Source organism: Carassius gibelio, chromosome A4 (genome assembly GCF_023724105.1).
Source record: "Carassius gibelio isolate Cgi1373 ecotype wild population from Czech Republic chromosome A4, carGib1.2-hapl.c, whole genome shotgun sequence".
NCBI lineage: Eukaryota > Metazoa > Chordata > Actinopteri > Cypriniformes > Cyprinidae > Carassius > Carassius gibelio.
Genome location: NC_068374.1, coordinates 12,605,812 through 12,624,807, shown reverse-complemented (window position 1 = coordinate 12,624,807; position 18,996 = coordinate 12,605,812). Strand labels below are relative to the sequence as shown.

Genomic DNA, 18,996 nt, shown 5'->3' with positions numbered 1-18,996 from the left:
TAATAATGCGAGGAGCTCTCATTCAAAACACGCATCACCGGAAACACAGCATGTCGCAATCTCTGATGAAACCGACGAGAGCCAATGAGAATTTGATATCGCTGACATAAAACTTGTTGTAAAAAACGGCACATTCTTAAATAGTTACTATAGCTACAGAAGGATATAGAATACATATCGCCAATGAATGCAGTTTGAATAGATCTGTTACTCACACCAAGCATCACACAGATAGTGTTAAGTAACACAGAGACAGGATGTAATTGCAAGGCGTGTTTATTGACCAAGCTCAGAAAGTCACAGTACTAAACAGGGTAACACAGGGGCGGACACAAGGCTGATGGCACGGTGACACAGGGACCTTGGTGGGCAACGATGATGGTGCTTGCTTCGGTGATGATCCCTCGAATCCCGGTGAGTGTGCAATCCTCGTGAAGGTGAATGAATAATCCAGAGAAGGGTGAAGATCCAAGGCGACGACGACACAGGAAGACTCAGGCAGTGATCCAGAATGTCTCTAGCAGGAACCCAACTTCTCTCCTCCAGACCATAACCCTCCCAGTCCACCAGGTACTGAAATCTGCATCCCCTCCTTCTCGAGTGCAGAATACGGTTAACCAAATAAGTGGGTTCCCCATCTACGAGACGCGGCAGGGGAGGAACCGGGACAGGCAGATTAATGGGTGCCCAAAACACGGGCTTGATTTTAGATACATGGAAGGCGGGGTGAATTCTCCTGTACGTGGGAGGAAGTTTGAGGCGGACTGCCACCGGACTAATGATCTTGGTGACAGGAAACGGGCCAATAAATTTGGGAGCAAGCTTATTAGAGACGGAGCGGAGAGGAATGTTCTTAGTAGAAAGCCACACTTTTTGACCAACGACGTATACGGGAGGCTTAGACCGGTGGCGATCGGCCTTGGCGCGCGCCCCCACTTGGAGAAGAGTCTCACGGGCTCTAGTCCAAGTGTGGTGACACCTCTGGACGAAAGCGTGAGTGGAGGGGACCGTGACTTCGGATTCCGAACTGGGAAAAACTGGTGGCTGGTAACCTGAACTACACTCAAACGGAGTAAGGCCCGTAGCTGACACTGGTAACGAGTCGTGTGCGTACTCCACCATAGAGAGTTGTTGACTCCAAGAGGAAGGATTCTTGGAAACCAAACATTGCAATACTCTCTCCAGATCTTGGTTGGCCCTCTCTGATTGACCATTGCCTGGGGGATGAAACCCCGAAGAGAGACTAACCGTCGCCCCTAATAATCTACAAAACTCTTGCCAAAATTTGGACACAAATTGGGGACCCCTGTTGGAGACCACGTCCATCGGGAGGCCATGTAAACGAAAGACGTGATCTATGACAGTAACCGCTGTCTCCTTGGCTGACGGTAATTTTGGCAAGGCGATAAAATGAGCCGCCTTCGAGAACCGGTCCATGACCGTCAAAACGACAGTCTTGCCCTGGGAGGGCGGTAACAAAATCTAGAGCGATGTGGGACCAGGGTCTTGAAGGGACTGACATCGGTTGTAGTAACCCATCAGGGGGTCGGTTGGATGTCTTAACAGTGGCACAAACAGAGCAAGCCAAAACAAAACTACGGATATCACGAGCCATTAACGGCCACCAGAATCGTTATTTAACCAAAAAACTGGTACGATTAACTCCTGGATGACAGGCTATACTGGAGCAATGACCCCACTGAATGACTTCAGACCGATACTCCTCAGGCACAAATAACCGGTTCGGTGGGCAATCGGGCGGAGGCGTTACCCCTTCTAAGGCCTTCATGACCTTCGATTCGACCTCCCATCTGAGAGTGGAGACCACTAATGTCTCGGGTAAAATACACTCGGGAGTGGACGGGCGTTCGGAATGGTCAAAAATGCGAGATAAAGAATCGGGTTTGATGTTCTTGGAACCCGGGCGGTACGAAAGAGAAAAATCAAAACGGCCGAAAAAAAGTGCCCACCGAGCCTGCCTAGAGTTGAGTCTTTTAGCAGTTCTAATATATTCTAAGTTCTTATGATCGGTCCAAACGATAAAAGGTACCCCTGACCCTTCTAGCCAGTGCCGCCATTCCTCCAGTGCTAACTTGACTGCCAACAACTCTCTGTTACCAATGTCATAATTGCGTTCGGCAGGAGATAAACGATGAGAAAAGAACGCGCAAGGGTGAATCTTATCGTCTGTGGAAGAACGTTGGGAAAGAACTGCTCCTACCCCCACCTCTGACGCATCGACCTCCACCACGAACTGACGTGATGGATCAGGGGCAACGAAGATGGGAGCCGAAACGAAGCGACTCTTAAGTTTGGCTAATACAGCCTCTGCTGTATCAGACCACATGAACGTCGTTCTGGGGGAGGTCAAGGTGGTCAGAGGAGCGACTAGTTGGCTAAAGTTAAAAATAAAACGTAGATAAAAATTGGCGAATCCCAGAAACCTCTGTAGGGCCTTACGGGAATCTGGACTTGGCCAATCTATCACAGCCTTAACCTTGTCAGGATCCATACGCACTCCCTCAGACGAGACGATGTACCCTAAAAAGGGGACGGACTGTGCATGAAAAACGCATTTCTCCGCCTTGACAAAAAGCCCATTCTCTAGCAACCTCTGAAGCACTCGTCTGACGTGCTGAACGTGTTCCTGGAGAGAAGAGGAAAAGATCAATATGTCATCCAGGTAAACATATATGAATTGATCAACCATATCTCTCAGCACATCATTGACGAGTGCTTGGAAGACCGCGGGCGAGTTGGAAAGCCCGAAGGGCATAACCAAGTATTCAAAGTGCCCTCTGGGGGTATTAAATGCGGTCTTCCATTCATCTCCCTTCCTTATGCGAACCAAATGATAAGCGGTACGTAAATCCAATTTTGTGAATATGGATGCTCCCTGCAACCGTTCGAAAGCTGAAGACATCAACGGTAACGGGTAAGTATTCTTTACCGTGATGTTGTTCAACCCTCGATAATCAATGCACGGTCGCAGAGACCCATCCTTCTTCCCCACAAAAAAGAACCCCGCCCCCGCTGGAGATGAGGAAGGTCTAATGAATTTGGATGCTAGAGAACCAGAAATATATTTCTCCATAGCCTCCCTCTCTGGAACAGAAAGTGAATATAACTTGCCCTTAGGCGGAGACTCACCTGGAACTAAATCTATGGCACAGTCATAGGGACGATGAGGAGGAAGAGAAGCAGCACGAGACTTACTGAACACTTCTCTCAGGTCCTGGTACTCCCTGGGCACGTTAGACAAATTCACCATCTCCTTCTGGAACACAGACACAGGTACAGACGAACACGCAGACACTAGACAAGACTTATGACAATCATTACTCCACATGGAGATGGAACTGTGCCCCCAATCAACTCTGGGATTGTGACGTGTGAACCAAGGATGTCCTAGAACAATGGGTGCCAGGGGTGAATGCCTGAGTAGGAATGTTATTGCCTCAGTGTGGTTACCAGACGTGATGGGTTCTGTGGTATGAGTAATGTTAGGAAGTTGTTGTCCATTGAGAGCACTGACAGAAATCTGGTGTGTGAGGGGGGTGATAGGAACGTGGAGGTGGTAAGCCAGTTCAACATCAATAAAATTACCTTCCGCCCCTGAATCCAATAAAGCCCGGGTGTCATGAGTGTTGGTTGCCCACCTTAGTCTTACTGGAAGGAGAGTAGCTGATGATGGTGAGGATGAGGTCTTCCCTGGTGGAGATCCCACCCGATAGTAGCCTCATTGTTACTACCGGGCTTGGTCTTTTAATGGGCATGAGTGAACGAAGTGGCCCGCCCCCCGCGCAGTACAGGCAAAGTCTTTGGGATCTCCGCCGTTCCCTCTCCTCCCGGGAAAGCCGAGCTCTCCCCACCTGCATGGGCTCCGGATCGTGAGAGGAACTGACCGTATCCAGGACCTCAGGACGTCTGGTCTCCATGCCGCGAACTGGAAGGTCTTGTTGGAAACGGCCCATCTTGCTAAGGCGAGCATCCACTCGAAGTGCTAATTCGATAAGTCCATTGAGACTAGTGGGAAGGTCCAGCATGTATATCTCCCTCTGGATACGGTCAGCCAACCCATGCAGGAATCTGTCCCACTGCGCCTCCTCGTTCCATCAGCACTCTGCAGCCAGGGTGCGGAACTGGATGGAATATTCTGACACCGAACCGTGACCTTGGCGGAGATCGGCGAGTAGTCTGGCCGCCTCCCTACCCGCCGCCGCCCGATCGAAAACCTTCCTCATCTCCTCAGAGAGTGCCTGGAACGAGGCGCAGCATGGGTCTTGGTTTTCCCACACCGCCGTTCCCCAGAGAGCCGCCCTCCCGGATTAATAGCGTTAGTACGAACGCCACCTTGGATCGCTCTTGGTTGAACATCTGAGGCTGTAGGGCAAAGTGCATCGAACATCGAGTAAGAAATGCTCTACAAAATTCTGGTTCACCTGAATAACCCTCTGGTGTAGGCAGTCTCGGTTCTCGCCGCGGCTGCGGCTCTGGAGGGGAGGGTGGACTCGGCGGTGTGGGTGGCGCAGTGGAGACTCGTAGCTGTTGGATCTGCTGGGTGAGCTCGGACACCTGCGTCACAAGCGCTTGGACCGCCCTCCCTGTGATCAACATGTTCTCTTCCTGAGTGTCCATCCTCGCGATACTTCGGGCTGCAAACTCGTTCTATGTGGAAGCGCCTGCTACATCCATGATGTTGGTCAGATCGTTCTGTTACGTAACACAGAGACAGGATGTAATTGCAAGGCGTGTTTATTGACCAAGCTCAAAAAGTCAGAAAGTCACAGTACTAAACAGGGTAACACAGGGGCGGACACAAGGCTGATGGCACGGTGACACAGGGACCTCGGTGGGCAACGATGATGGTGCTTGCTTCGGTGATGATCCCTCGAATCCCGGTGAGTGTGCAATCCTCGTAAAGGGGAATGAATAATGCAGAGAAGGGTGAAGATCCAAGGCGACGACGACACAGGAAGACTCAAGCAGGAACTAGGACACAGGAAACAGGTACGGGAGCACACCGGGGAGAAACAACGATCTGACAACATGAAACACCAGTTACTGAACTTATATAGGCCACAAACAATTGAAACCAGCTGGCGCTGCTGATCATCGCTGATCAGTGACCACGCCCATAGACACACACATAACAACACGATAGACGATAGACGAGAGAGAGAGAGTGAATTCATGAACCGTGACAGATAGAGGATTTAAATAAAATACTTCCATGATCATTTTATTTAACATTGTACATTTCTAGGCAACTCCTTTCACTCACTTATTTAGCAGTTCTCAGTTTCATAAATTAAGTAAAAATGACAAAAAAAAGCACATCTATGGAAGGTAGGTATTAGAAATACTAAATGCCATGAGTGATGGAATGTCTGATAGTAAGTTGCATTTTGGGTTAGCTTAGCATCTGACTGCTCATCTGGCAGTGATCCAGATATGATATTAACTATCATATTTCATGTTTTAGTTTAACATTACTCTAACCGGTCAACTTTGTATTAATTATTCCATGGTGCATATAAAATGAATAGCTTCCCTCATGTATTGACTGTGACGAATGGCCCTTGTACCTGTATAAAATCACCTTTCCCAAGATTGATAGCACTATAGCTGGGCCCCTTATGCTGTGTTCACACCAACTGCGAATAGAGCGTCTGGCGTGAATTATTTAAATGTTAAGTCAATGCAAAGGCACGTTTACTCGCGTGTGGAGGGCTCGCGGTGCGAATGAGGTGTTTAGCGCGGTGAGGAAGACGCAAATTCGCCTCGTTCGTGCGAATGACGCAAATTGAGCGTCTGCCGCCCGAGTTGAAAAATTTGCTAGGCTACCCAGGCATTGTTAGCTTGCCCGTCTAATGTTACTAACCCTTTTACTTTCCCACAGCAGCCGAAGCAAACACGAAGCTGCTTCTATTTGCAACACTGTCCCGCACATCCCAGTATTTCCATCCTGTTACTCCTTACCCCCCTTTTACTTTTCAGCTCATGTAGCTCATGTAGCAGACATTAGCATAAGGCTGCCTCCGCTAAATGATCCAGACCCCAATGCCCGCCATTCCCCCTCTCTTTTCCCCTCATTCTTTCACTTTAGGAGCTGTCCGAAGTGTGAGCAAGCCTCCACAAGCGTTGAGCACATCTCCGCAAGTGGCTCAAGCAGCTATTCTTCCTCCTCCTCTCATGCTCCCCTTTTACTTCTCTATGTTCCGTCACACCCTAACCATCCTTCCGAACACCAACCCCATAGCCAGCAAGATCAGGGCACAGATTTTGTCAGAAGGCAGAGGGCTCCAATTACTAGCTGTCAGACTGATTCCATATCAAAGAAGCTCACCGAATCCTCTTTAACAGCAGTTGATCCCTGTTGAGCCTATTCTGTATTTCCTCACTGCCACAGCAGTGTCTGCTCCCACAGGAGACTTTTCTGTCTTTCATTCTTCTGCAGCAGTAGCCGCTCCCACAGGAGGCTCTATCTATATTTCTCCACTGCCGCAGCAGTTCTTGCTTCCGTAGGAGCCTCTATAAAAAAAAAAATGCTCAACACTATTCTCCAGACAGTTTCTCCAGCCATACATGAGTGCATGGAGATGCATCAAGGCATTTCTCCTCACTTATAACTAGGGGTGCTCCGATCACGATCGGCCGATCGTTATGCGCATCTCGTCAGTAAAGCCAGTTTTCTAATCAGCGGTTAATTCCATCAGGTGCGTGATTTCACATAGAGCAGCTTTTACTACACAGAGCCGTTGTTAATAGATTTGCGCATCTTGCTCTATGTGAAATCACGCACCTGATGGAATTAACCGCTGATTAGAAAACAGGCTTTACTGACGAGATGCGCATTAACGATCGGCCGATCGTGATCGGAGCACCCCTACTTATAACATTCCATTCCCGGATTTTTCCCTACTCTCTATCACCCCTTTCATTTCATTTCTCAATGGCACCAAGGGTCTCAAAGTCAGTTTTATCAAAGACTACCTGAGCGGAGTCCACTTTTTTCACAAACTGACGTTCGGTGCTCCCTCACCCAAAATAAACAATTCGCATACCTCTCTCTTGATTAAAGGGCCCACCCATCCCAATGATAGACAACCCATAACACTAGACATCCTCACAAGTGTATCTACACCCTCTGCACAAATTATCAACCCCTCAGCATAACCCACAAGCTCCATGCAATGTTCAGCTTAGCTTTTTTGTTTTTCTTAGGTGCTTGGAGCTCACAATCTCTTCAATTTCAATCCAAAATCAACCCTACAGTATCAGACCTAACCGTACTCAACGATGAAACAATCACTTTTTCAATCAAACAAGCAAGAAAGACCAAGTCCAGAAAGTTAATTTTATTTACATTTTCAATCTCCCTGCTCCAATCCATCCTAGAATACCTACTCTCCAGGAATTCTCAGGCAAAACCCCCGCATGAACCACTAATCATTGACGACTCTCTAAAGAAAAAAAAGTCACTCGATTCTGGTTTCAGAAACACCTCATATGTGTCTTGCAATTATCAGGTGTCTCTGCAAACAATTTCTCCACCCTTTCTTTTCGTATCGGGGCAGCAATCCAAACTCTTGGAAGTTGGTCTTCAGAAGTGTACCAAAGCTATATCAAACTAACCAGTTCCACATAAAGAAAGCCCACCAAACCCTCATCAGCCACCAAAAAAGATAAAAATAAATAAATAAATAAATAAATATATATATGTATATATATATATATATATATATATATATATATATATATATATATATATATATATATATATATACAGTACAGACCAAAAGTTTGGACACATCTTCTCATTCAAAGAGTTTTCTTTATTTTCATGACTATGAAAATTGTAGTGTTACCCGTTCGATGCGTGTGCTCCCTTCGGACGTCTGGCGAGAGTCTCCAGGCCAGACAAACTTTACCTTTCCATTGTACGGTTGGCGAGACTTACCCGTCACATGCATGCGTTCCCTTCGGACGTCTGGTGAGAGTCTCCCGGCCACGCAACTTACCTGTCCATTTAACGTTTGGCGAGGCTTAACCGTTATACGCCACGAGTCTCAACCTCCCGCCAAATGCTCCCCAAAACCCTATCAACTACCCTCACACATTTTAACCCCGCTTGGCGAGGCTTACCCATCAGATGCGTGTGCTCCCTTCAGACGTTGACTTGAGTTCTCCCAGTTGGGTTTTAATTTTCTCTCTCCCCATCGGGTGAGACTTACCCATCTTATGCATGTGCTCCCTTCAGACGTCTGCCGAGAGTTCTCCCGGTTGGGTTTCTATAATTACCAGCCGCAAGTGCGTCTCATCCATCCGATGCCGTGAGTAGTAATCTCCCGTTGGATATCGCAAGAGTCTTCCTTGTCAGTCAGCCCAAAGCTTTTTATTTGCCGAACCGAGAGGACCCAGACATCTGTTGTTCTGAGTCTTAATCTCCAGTCCGAGGCTTCATGGGCCCTCTTGGTCAGCCATATGCCCTTTATCCGCTGAATAGCAGGGGCTTATCAGCCAGTAGGGCCGGTACGCTGACACTGTGACCTATTCCAGTTGAGGCAACTCGGGCCTCCCGGTCGGGCTATACAATCACACTGTTCCTCCTCATCGGCCGGTAGGGCTCACCGTTCCAATGCTGTGAGACCCTGTTGAGCATCGAGTCCTACCGAACGGGCGCCCCTAATGATGTAGTTCAGTGCCTGCAGCTGGTAGGGCCTACCCTTCTATCGCCTAAGTTGCTCCCACCGGAGTACGTGTCTTCATAGAAAAAAAAATCAGCCCCAGCCAGTACTCAATGCTTTTTTGGGGGGTATTCTTAATCTGATGGCTGTCAGTTTATTCAATTGCTTTTTGGGAGTACTTTAGGTTCGGGCAATTCCCAAGCTCTGAGCCCTTCCCCAAACAGCACGCCAAATACGCATACCATACTTCAGCTAATTATATGTAAGCACGAAATGGCAAGTCACCAGGTCCTGAAGGGTTCACCACTGAGTTTCTATAAAGTCTTCATTAGCCACATCATTAGCCTCTGCACAACAGAATATGTTTAATGAGGCTTTTCCAATGGCTACTTACCTCCCACCTTATCATCAGCATCAATTACTTTGATTGCCAAGGAAGACAAAGACCCCCTTTTGTTTAGCAGCTATAGACCAATTTCACTTTTGAATGTGGATTACAAAATTTTAACTAAGATTTTTTCCTTGCGGTTACAACAAGTGTTACCCTAAATAATTTCAGCTGACCAAACAGGTTTTATGATTGGAAGACATTCTTTCTGTAATACAAGGAAACTTATCAATATTCTCAATATGCCCAAATCAGATGTGCCAAAGTGGTATTGGCTCTTGATGCAGAAAAGTGTTTGATAGAGTGGAATCAAGATATCTAATTTGTGTAATGAAAAGTTTTGGTTTTAATGATGGGTTCATTTCCTGGGTCAAACTATTGTATGTCTCTCCGCAGGCATCTGTGCTAACGAATGGTATTTTCATCTCCATTTTCGCTTCAGAGGGGCACTAGGCAGGGCTTCCCTTTGTCGCCTTTACTTTTTGCCATTGCCATTGAGCCCATAGCTATCTAGCTATCTACATAGTATAAATTATTGTTATATGCTGATAATATTTTACTTTTTATATCTGATCCAGTGGTTTCTGTCCCTATTATTTTGAGAATTATAAATAATGTTGGTAAAATTTCAGGGTATAAAATTAACTTTCATTAGAGTGAGTTCGTCCCTTTAAATTATTTTGCAAATAACATTATACATTCACTTTTCCCTTTTAGATGGGCAGCCAATTGATTTAAGGATTTGGGTATTTTTGTGACCAAATCTTTAACTGGAATGTATGTCTCTAATTTTGTCTCATTCCTTGAATATTTTTCCTTTTTCTCTGGCTGGGCGTATAAGCCTAATCAAGATGACTGTTCCGGATGGCTCCTAGACGCCTTCCTGGGAAGATGTTCCGGGCACGTCCCACCGGGAGGAGGCCCCAGGGAAGACGGAGGACACACTGGAGGGACTGTCTCTCTTGGCTGGCCGGGGAACACCTCAGTATCCCCCGGAAGAGCTGGAGGAAGTGTCTAGGGAGAGGGAAGTCTTGGTGACACTGCTCCGGGTGTGTGTTCACAGTGTGTGTGTGTGTGTGTGTGTGTTCACTGCTCTGTGTGTGTGCACTTCGAATGGGTTAAATGCAGAGCACGAATTCTGAGTATGGGTCACCATACTTGGCTGTCACTTTTTTTTTTTCACTTTAGACTGCTGCCCCCACGACCGACCCCTGATAAGCGGAAGAAGATGGATGGATGGATGGATGGATATTGGGTTTGCAATATCCAAAAAAAAAATCTATATTGGAGAAACAATATAAATCCTGAATACACTATTTGGGCTTCTTCTCAGCACGCCTCTCCCTCTGAACTCTGTTATATCTTCTCAAGTACCTTTACCTGCCTAATTTTAGTTCAAATTTAATAGTATCCCACACAGTTAAGATATGGACTCAATTAGGAAGCACAGTGAATGCATAGGTCTTCTAGCCTTTCTCTGGTTTTTAAAAAACACTTTTTGCACCATCCATTATGGATGAGGCATTCCGAATATGATTCAATAAAGGCATAAAGACCATTGATGATTTCTATAAAAGCGGTATTTTTTCATTCTTTACTAATCTTTCTAAGAGATTCGATGTACCTGATTCCCACTTATTTAATTTCTTTCAAGTCAGGCACTTGACAGGCACAACTATTACCTCATTTTTCAAATCCTCCACAGAATCTCCATTTGATGACTTAAAAGTTTGAACCACACTCAAAACATTGTATTTCTGTAATTTACAATCTGATCCACAATATTAATTCAGCTTTTGCAAATCAGGCCAGAGGTGCTTGGGAAGAGAGTTTGGGATCTATCCTTTTGAAATGGAAGCACGGCTCACCCCCTTCTTTTGATACATGACTAAAAGAATTGTTTACTTGCATTAAATGTGAAAAAAATGTGACTTTCACAAATTGGTCCTTAAAAGACCTTTGACAAGGTGTGCCGACAATTTTTATATTATCTGTTAAAAAGCTGAGCATTAATATATAGACATCATTTTTATTAATATTAATATAATATGAAATTACAATTGAACAAAAATAAATTATTGAGCAAGAACATAAAACTATTACTTTGTTTTAGCCTGATTCACAACAGTAATAATTATTAATTATTTGAGCTGTTAGATTTAACCCATCCAATGTACACACACACAGCAGTGAGCAGTATGCTGTGGGGCCCGAGGAGCAGTTGGGGGTTTGGTGCTTTGCTCAAGGGCACCTCAGTCGTGGTATTGCTGGCCCAAGACTTGAACCTACAACCTTAGGGTTAAGAGTCAAAATCTCTAACCACTAGGCCACGACTTATAAGAAATAAAGAAATAAGTTGTGAATTTAATAATCCTAATAAAAATAAGATAAATATATTATATTAATTATAATTATTTCAATTACAAAATATAAAAATCAGTCCAACTGTTATTGCAATATTTATTCAATAAAAAGTCAGTATTTATTCATATTAACCAAAATTTTTATTTTATTTTAATATGATAATAACATAAGTTATAATTTAAATGATACTATTGTAGTATAAAATTATATATTTATTATTATTACTAGTAGTAGTAGTAGTAGTAGTAGTAGAATTAAAATATTAATTGTGATGTGATTATAAAATAAAACAACAATCATAATCATGTTAATGTCAGAAACTCTCCTGAAGCTCAATTCAGTCTTGTGAGGAATCGATTCATGATACAAACATACAAACAATTCAAATCTGATCTCAGGTTTATTTCTCATCATGTTTTATTATTTATGCACAAAAACAAAAGAAAAATAAATGACGTACTTGAAAACATGATTCATGAGAACTTTTCAGTTAAAAGAAAATTTTGATAGTAATTATACAAATGATTGATGTGCCAGAAAATGTAGATAAACAAACACACACTCACACAATGACACACACACATGATGTACAAACCCGATTCCAAAAAAGTTGGGACACTACAAATTGTGAATAAAAACAGAATGCAAATGTGGAAGTTTCATATTTCAATATTTTACTCAGAATACAACATAGATGACATATCAAATGTTTAAACTGAGAAAATGTATAATTTTAAGGGAAAAATAAGTTGATTTTAAATTTCATGGCATCAATACATCTCAAAAAAAGTTGGGAAAAGGGCATGTTTACCACTGTGTGACATCCTCTCTTCTTTTTATAACAGTCTGCAAACGTCTGGGGACTGAGGAGACAAGTTGCTCAAGTTTAGGAATAGGAATGTTGTCCCATTCTTGTCTAATACAGGCTTCTAGTTGCTCAACTGTCTTAGGTCTTCTTTGTCACATCTTCCTCTTTATGATGTGCCAAATGTTTTCTATGGGTGAAAGATCTGGACTGCAGGCTGGCCATTTCATTACCCGGATCCTTCTTCTACACAGCCATGATGTTGTAATTGATGCAGTATGTGGTCTGGCATTGTCATGTTGGAAAATGCAAGGTCTTTCCTGAAAAAGATGATGTCTGGATGGGAGTAGATGTTGTTCTAGAACTTGGATATACCTTTCAGCATTGATGGTGCCTTTCCAGATGTGTAAGCTGCCCATGTCACACACACTCATGCAACCCTATGCCATCAGAGATACAGGCTTCTGAACTGAGCACTGATAACAACTTGGGTTGTCCTTGTCCTCTATAGTCTGGATGACATGGCATCCCAATTTTTCCAAAAAGAACTTAAAATTTTGATTGACAGTCCATTTTAAATGAGCCTTGGCCCAGAGAAAATGCCTGATTGTACACCGAAAATGTTTTCTGGAAGTATTTGTGAGCGCATGTTGTGATTTCCATTACAGTAGCATTCCTGTATGTGATGCAGTGCCGTCTAAGGGCCCGAAGATCATGGGCATCCAGTATGGCTTTCTGGCTTGACCCTTGCACACAGAGATAGTTCCAGATTCTCTGAATCCTTGGATGATATTATGCAGTGTAGATGATGATGACTTCAAACTCTTTGCATTTTTTTCTCTGAGAAACTCCTTTCTGATATTTCTCCACTATCTGCAGCATTGGGGGAATTGGTGATCCTCTGCCCATCCTGACTTCTGAGAGACACTGCTGCTCTGAGAGGCTCTTTTTATACCCAATCATGTTCCCAGTTGACCTAATAAGTTGCAAATTGGTCCTCCAGCTGTTCCTTATATGTACATTTAACTTTCCCAGCCTCTTATTGCTACCTGTCCCAACTTTTTTGAAATGTGTAGCTCTCTTGAAATCCAAAATGAGCCAATATTTGGCACGACATTTCAAATGTCTCACTTTCAGCATTTGATATGTTAGATTTATTCTATTGTGAATAAAGTTATTCACAATATTATATAAGAATATAAGTTTATGAGATTTGTAAATTATTCCATTACTTTTTTACTTACAAGTGTCCCAACTTTTTTGGAATCGGGTTTGTACACAGTCTCACACTCACACTGTCTCTCACATACAAACACACACACTGATCTCACTGTCTATATAAGGATTTATGACATATTTATTCTGACTTATTTCTGTGACAGAAGATACTCTATAACATCTCACTGTCACTGATTTATTATGCAGCTAAAAAAAGCATTATGGGTAGAATCTCTCGTCAGTCTCTTCTGATTCATCAACACAATTTTGCTGATGATCCATAATAATAAACCCAAAACCCAGGATAGAGTGGCTGAGTGAATGTGGTCTGGACTGTGTGGATGAGGTTCATATCGTTTCTGGAGACGCTGTAGAAGGACAGAGTTCCTGCACTGTGATCCACAAACACTCCTATTCTCCTGATGATGGACTCTACAGGGAGATCAATCTTTATGTTGTTGTGTATGAATAAGTAACTGGAGGGAAAGCAGATCAAACCCCAGGACTGATCATTACGTCCAAACACAGACTCATTACTTGATCCCTTCCTGTTGATGCTCTCATATGACACTGATATACACACACCTCCACTCCACTCAATCTCCCAGTAAGAGCATCCACACACACTCTCTCTACACAACACCTGAGAACACACATCAAATCTGTCTGGATGATCAGGATACGGCTGTTTCTCTCCCACATGTGTCACCTTTCTGTTCTTCTCAGACAGAATGAGTTCAGGGTGTGCTGTGTTTGGATCCAGTGTAAGAAAACAGGCATCTGAACACAGGAACATAAGACATTGATAAAAATAACAATCACTAAAGATATGTGTGTGTGTGTGTGTGTGTGCTTGTAGACCTACATTTTCGTGGTCCTGCTCTCATCCTCATCTCTTCTCCATGATCCACACTATAAACACACAGACACACGTTCATAAGTTCACACTCACACAGGGCCGTATTAAGACAGTGTGGTGCCCCTGGGCACTATACATCAAAAGCCCCCCCCCCCCCCCCCCCCCCCATAATTAAGGTGATTTCTCAACTGTAATTTATTAACTTGTCCAACTACCGTATTTCAAGTCGTACCTAAGTATAAGTAGGGATGGGTATCGTTAAGGTTTTAACGGTATTTCTACTCTTACCGATACTGCTTAATGGTCAGGTACTTTAACGGTATTCTTATCGGTACTTTGTGTTGTGTGTGTGTTTTTTTTTTAAGAACAAGTTGAGAACAGAATTAACATTTCTTTATTGTTTTTATGTAAAATTAATAATGGGCTTGTCTTGGACCAGAGGTGTTAGGAGGAGTTGGTTGGTTCATAGTAGCTGCAGCTTAAAAAAAAAAATAAAAAAAATAATTATATATATATATATATATATATATATATATATATATATATATATATATATATATATATATATATAATAAAAAGTTTGCAAAATGTGGCAATTGGCTATTTTATAAACTAACTTGAGGTGCTGTGCATTTAATGTTTACATTTACATACAGATTTTTCCTTATTTGGAATTTTAAAAACAAGTAGAAAATATGTTGATTTCATTCGCATTTTTCCCAGAAGAAATCAACAGAATTCCTACGTAAGGTTAGCAAACCAGGGAGATTTTACATTTATTTTAAATGACGTGAACAATGTTGATTGAACATGATTTTAGCATACATACCTGACGTAGATGGGGCAACAACCAGAGACGAGCTAGCTAGGAAGTCGATACACATAATGCACTTTTGAAAGATGCTTTGACAGATTACATTTACATTTAATCATTTAGCAGACGCTTTTATCCAAAGCGACTTACAAATGAGAACAATAGAAGCACTCAGGTCAACAAGAGAACAACAACAGTATACAAGTGCCATGACAAGTCTCAGTTAGTCTAGTATAGAACGCATAGCCAGGTATTTTTTTTTTTTTTTGAAAAAGACAAGAAAAGGAAAAGTACTGGTGTTAGTAGGTTAAGTGCAGGCGAAAAATTTGAGTCTTTAGATGTTTCTTGAAAATGAGTAAAGACTCAGCTGTACGAATTGAGATTGGGAGGTCATTCCACCAGCTGGGCACAGTCCAGGAAAAGGTATTGTTTCAGATTGCTTGTTTCCGCCCTTACATGCAAATATTGTTTTGCGCTTATGACAACGAGGGTTGTCAGCATTAACTCTAGTGAAGTATAACCACACTTTGGAACGTTTTTTTCTCTCCGCCATCGTCACTTGTTGTATTAAGCGGGAGTTTTCATACTGTTATGCGTGTACCGCGCTCGTTCTTGTGTGTGTGTGTGACTGACAGACAGCCTCCGTGGCGCGCATGCGTGTTCTTGCAGATCTCACAGACAAACGTCTTAATAATATCGCAAATTAGAAATGTTTGGTGAGATAAAATGTGCATGATAACATTAAGCAAATCTCTTCGTCATCGTCACTCTTTATTATTAAGCAAGAGTTTACGTACAGTTAATGCATGTGCGTGCGCTCGTTGTGTGTGTGTGACTGACAGACAGCCTCCGCGGCGCGCATGAGTTCACGCAGATCTCACGGTCAAATGTCTTAATATGATCGCACATTAGAAATGTTTGGTGAGATTAAATGTGCACGACAACATTATTAAGCAAAAATACATAGTACATTATTTTTTTTCCTCCAGTACTGAAAGCAGAACCGATAACATCAGATCTTACTGATACTTACTGATTTTATAATTTAGCCCCGGGGCCGGTTTAATACCGGGTTTCGGTACCCACCCATAAGTCGCATCAGTCCAAAAATACGTCATGACAAGGAAAAAAACATATATAAGTTGCACTGGACTATAAGTCGCATTTATTTGGAACCAAGCACTAAGAGAAAACATTACCATCTACAGCCGTGAGAGGGCGCTCTATGTTTTCAGTGGTAGACTACAAGAGAACTGAGAAGCATAGAGCGCCCTCTCGCGGCTGGAGACGGTAATGTTTTAACTTTAACTTCAATGGTATTAAACAGGGATAGTGCAGTCAATTGCTCTTGTGTCATTGTGGTCCTGAGCTCATTCTTCACTCGTTTTAAAGAAACTTTTGATTCCTGGAACATTTTGAATTGTAGCTAAACATCTGGCATCCTTGTCTTTCTTTAACTTTCTTTTTGCAAAACCACTCCATTGCCGTCTGTCCATTTTGATTCATTTTCTTTAGCCGTTAAAAAAATGACACATTTGCCCGTACTTGTTGTGGACCAACTCAACTCTGACAGGTTGGGGATGGAAGGGGGGGACTGATAGTGGTCATGTAATCTTTATTATATTATAATTGTTCTTATTATTGTTGTTGTTAAGTTAGTGTTCATAAACGAGTTATGTACGGAATTTCAAGTTAATAATAAAACAATTTACGAAAAATATTTTTAAAGCTTGTGTCATGTGGTGCCCCCCCTAGTTGTTGTGAATGGTTGGTGCCCAAGTGCCCTTATGGATAATCCGGCTCTGCACTCACATATAATCAGTAAATAGTATGTATATTTGGTGTACTGTCCGAGCGGAGGCTCCGAGCTTAAAGGGTTAGTTTGCCCAATTTGCAAAATTATGTAATTAACTCACCCTCATGTCATTCCAAACCCGTAAGACCTCTGTTTATCTTTGGAACACAGTTTAAGATATTTTAGATTTAGTCCGAGAGCTCTCAGTCCCTCCATTGAAGCTGTGTGCACGGTATACTGTCCATGTCCAGAAAGGTAAGAAAAACATCATCAAAGCAGTCCATATGACACCAGAGGGTCAGTTAGAATTTTTTGAACCATCGAAAATACATTTTGGTCCAAAAATAGCAAAAACTATGACTTTATTCAGCACTGTCTTCTCTTCCGTGTCTGTTGTAAGACAAGTTCAAAACAAAGCAGTTTGTCATATCCAGTTCGCGAACGAATCATTCGATGTAACTGGATCTTTTTGAAACAGTTCTGCAAATGACTTAAGCTGTTGACTTTTTTTAATGTGGCTGACACTCCTTCTGAGTTAAAACAAACCAATATCCCATAGTAATAAATTTACTCAAACAGTACATTGACTGAACTGCTGTGAAGAGAGAACGAGTCATCGCCAATGACGCCATTATGTCGAGCACAAAAGAACCGGTGAACTGTTTTCTTCAACCCGTTTATTGAATCGAACTGTTAGAAAGAACTACTGGTCATCCAAAAACAGATGCAAACGGTTCTTGACTCGTGAACGAGTCATTATCTGGCTCGGCTCTGTGTTCATCTTCATCTCTATCTTCACAGCAGTTCAGTCACTGACAGTGTACTGTTTGAGTAAATGAATTACTCCGGGATATTTGTTTGTTTGAACTCAGAGGGAGTGTCAGCCACATTAAAAAAGTTAACAGCGTAAGTCATTTGTGGATTAATGCATATTGGAGATGTGAACTGTTTAAAATGATTCAGTTCGATTTGGTGAACCATTTCAAAAATATCCGGTTACATCGAATGATTCGTTCGCGAACCGGATATTTGTTTCTGGACATGGACAGTATACCGTACACACAGCTTCAATGGAGGGACTGAGAGCTCTCGGACTAAATCTAAAATATCTTAAACTGTTTTCTGAAGATAAATGGAGGTCTTACTGGTTTGGAACGACCTGAGGGTGAGTTATTAATGACATAACTTTCATTTTTGGGTGAACTATCCCTTTTAAATACAGTCATAGAACTATCCCATGCTGGGACATGAACAGTTAGAGCTCATCAAGGTTTGACTGGATCTTATACAGCTTTTGAAAGTATCTGATGAGCATTGACAGAGGATCTTTTGCTGAGATAGGCCCTTTTGAGCAGCTGTGGTTGCTGCCCCGATGGCTGGAAAGAATGGCTGGAAAGACTATTTGCTGGTTTAACTTATTGAACGAGAATCAATGCAAGATGATTTTGGAATCGAAGACGAGTGAAGTGGTGGTTAGAGTCATCCTTAAACAGAGGGTCAAAAAGGGATTTAGCCTGAAAGTTCCTGAACTGGAGAAAAGATAATGTGATACAGTTGAACTGGAGACGTTAAAAATGTAGATAATAGAGGCCTCATTTTGTTTGATCCATCTTATTTTGAGCTAGTCTCACTATCAAGGACAGATCAGTCAGATATTTTAGGTTGGGCACATCAAAAGTTGTACATACACTTTGCAGAATCTGCAAAATATTTATTTTAAGGTTAATGATATGTAAATTATCTTACCATGTTTTTTTGTATTTATTAATGACATTTCACATAAAAGATGTTTACATATAGTAACATATATTTCCAGTATTTCTCACAGGATGGGCTTCAGGTACTTTTTCACCTAGATATCACACTATAGAGACTGTGTCTATTCCCCGAACTAGAAAATACAAAAAACGTCCAAACCAAGTTAAGACTAACAATGTAATTGAGGTTCAACAAATAAAAAACAGAAGCAACATGGATAAACAAATGATAAAGCTTGGCTTATTGAATATCAGATCCCTTTCTACGAAAACACTTTTTGTAAATAATATGATCACTGATCATAA

General features: G+C 42.3%; 1 protein-coding gene across 2 annotated transcripts in view; it reads right to left on the bottom strand.

Annotated features, from left to right (window-relative positions):
* Positions 1 to 11,840: 11,840 nt before the first annotated feature.
* The window catches only part of LOC127969107 (NACHT, LRR and PYD domains-containing protein 3-like), a 50,312-nt gene continuing 43,156 nt past the window's right edge, over positions 11,841 to 18,996 (bottom strand). For both annotated transcript variants that reach the window (XM_052570817.1, XM_052570807.1), the window contains 2 exons: positions 14,331 to 14,377; positions 11,841 to 14,245 (listed from right to left, as the gene is read on the bottom strand). In XM_052570817.1, coding sequence (XP_052426777.1) covers positions 13,722 to 14,245; positions 14,331 to 14,377 — 571 coding nt within the window. In that variant the 3' untranslated portion in view covers positions 11,841 to 13,721. The remainder of the gene's footprint in view (positions 14,246 to 14,330; positions 14,378 to 18,996) is intronic.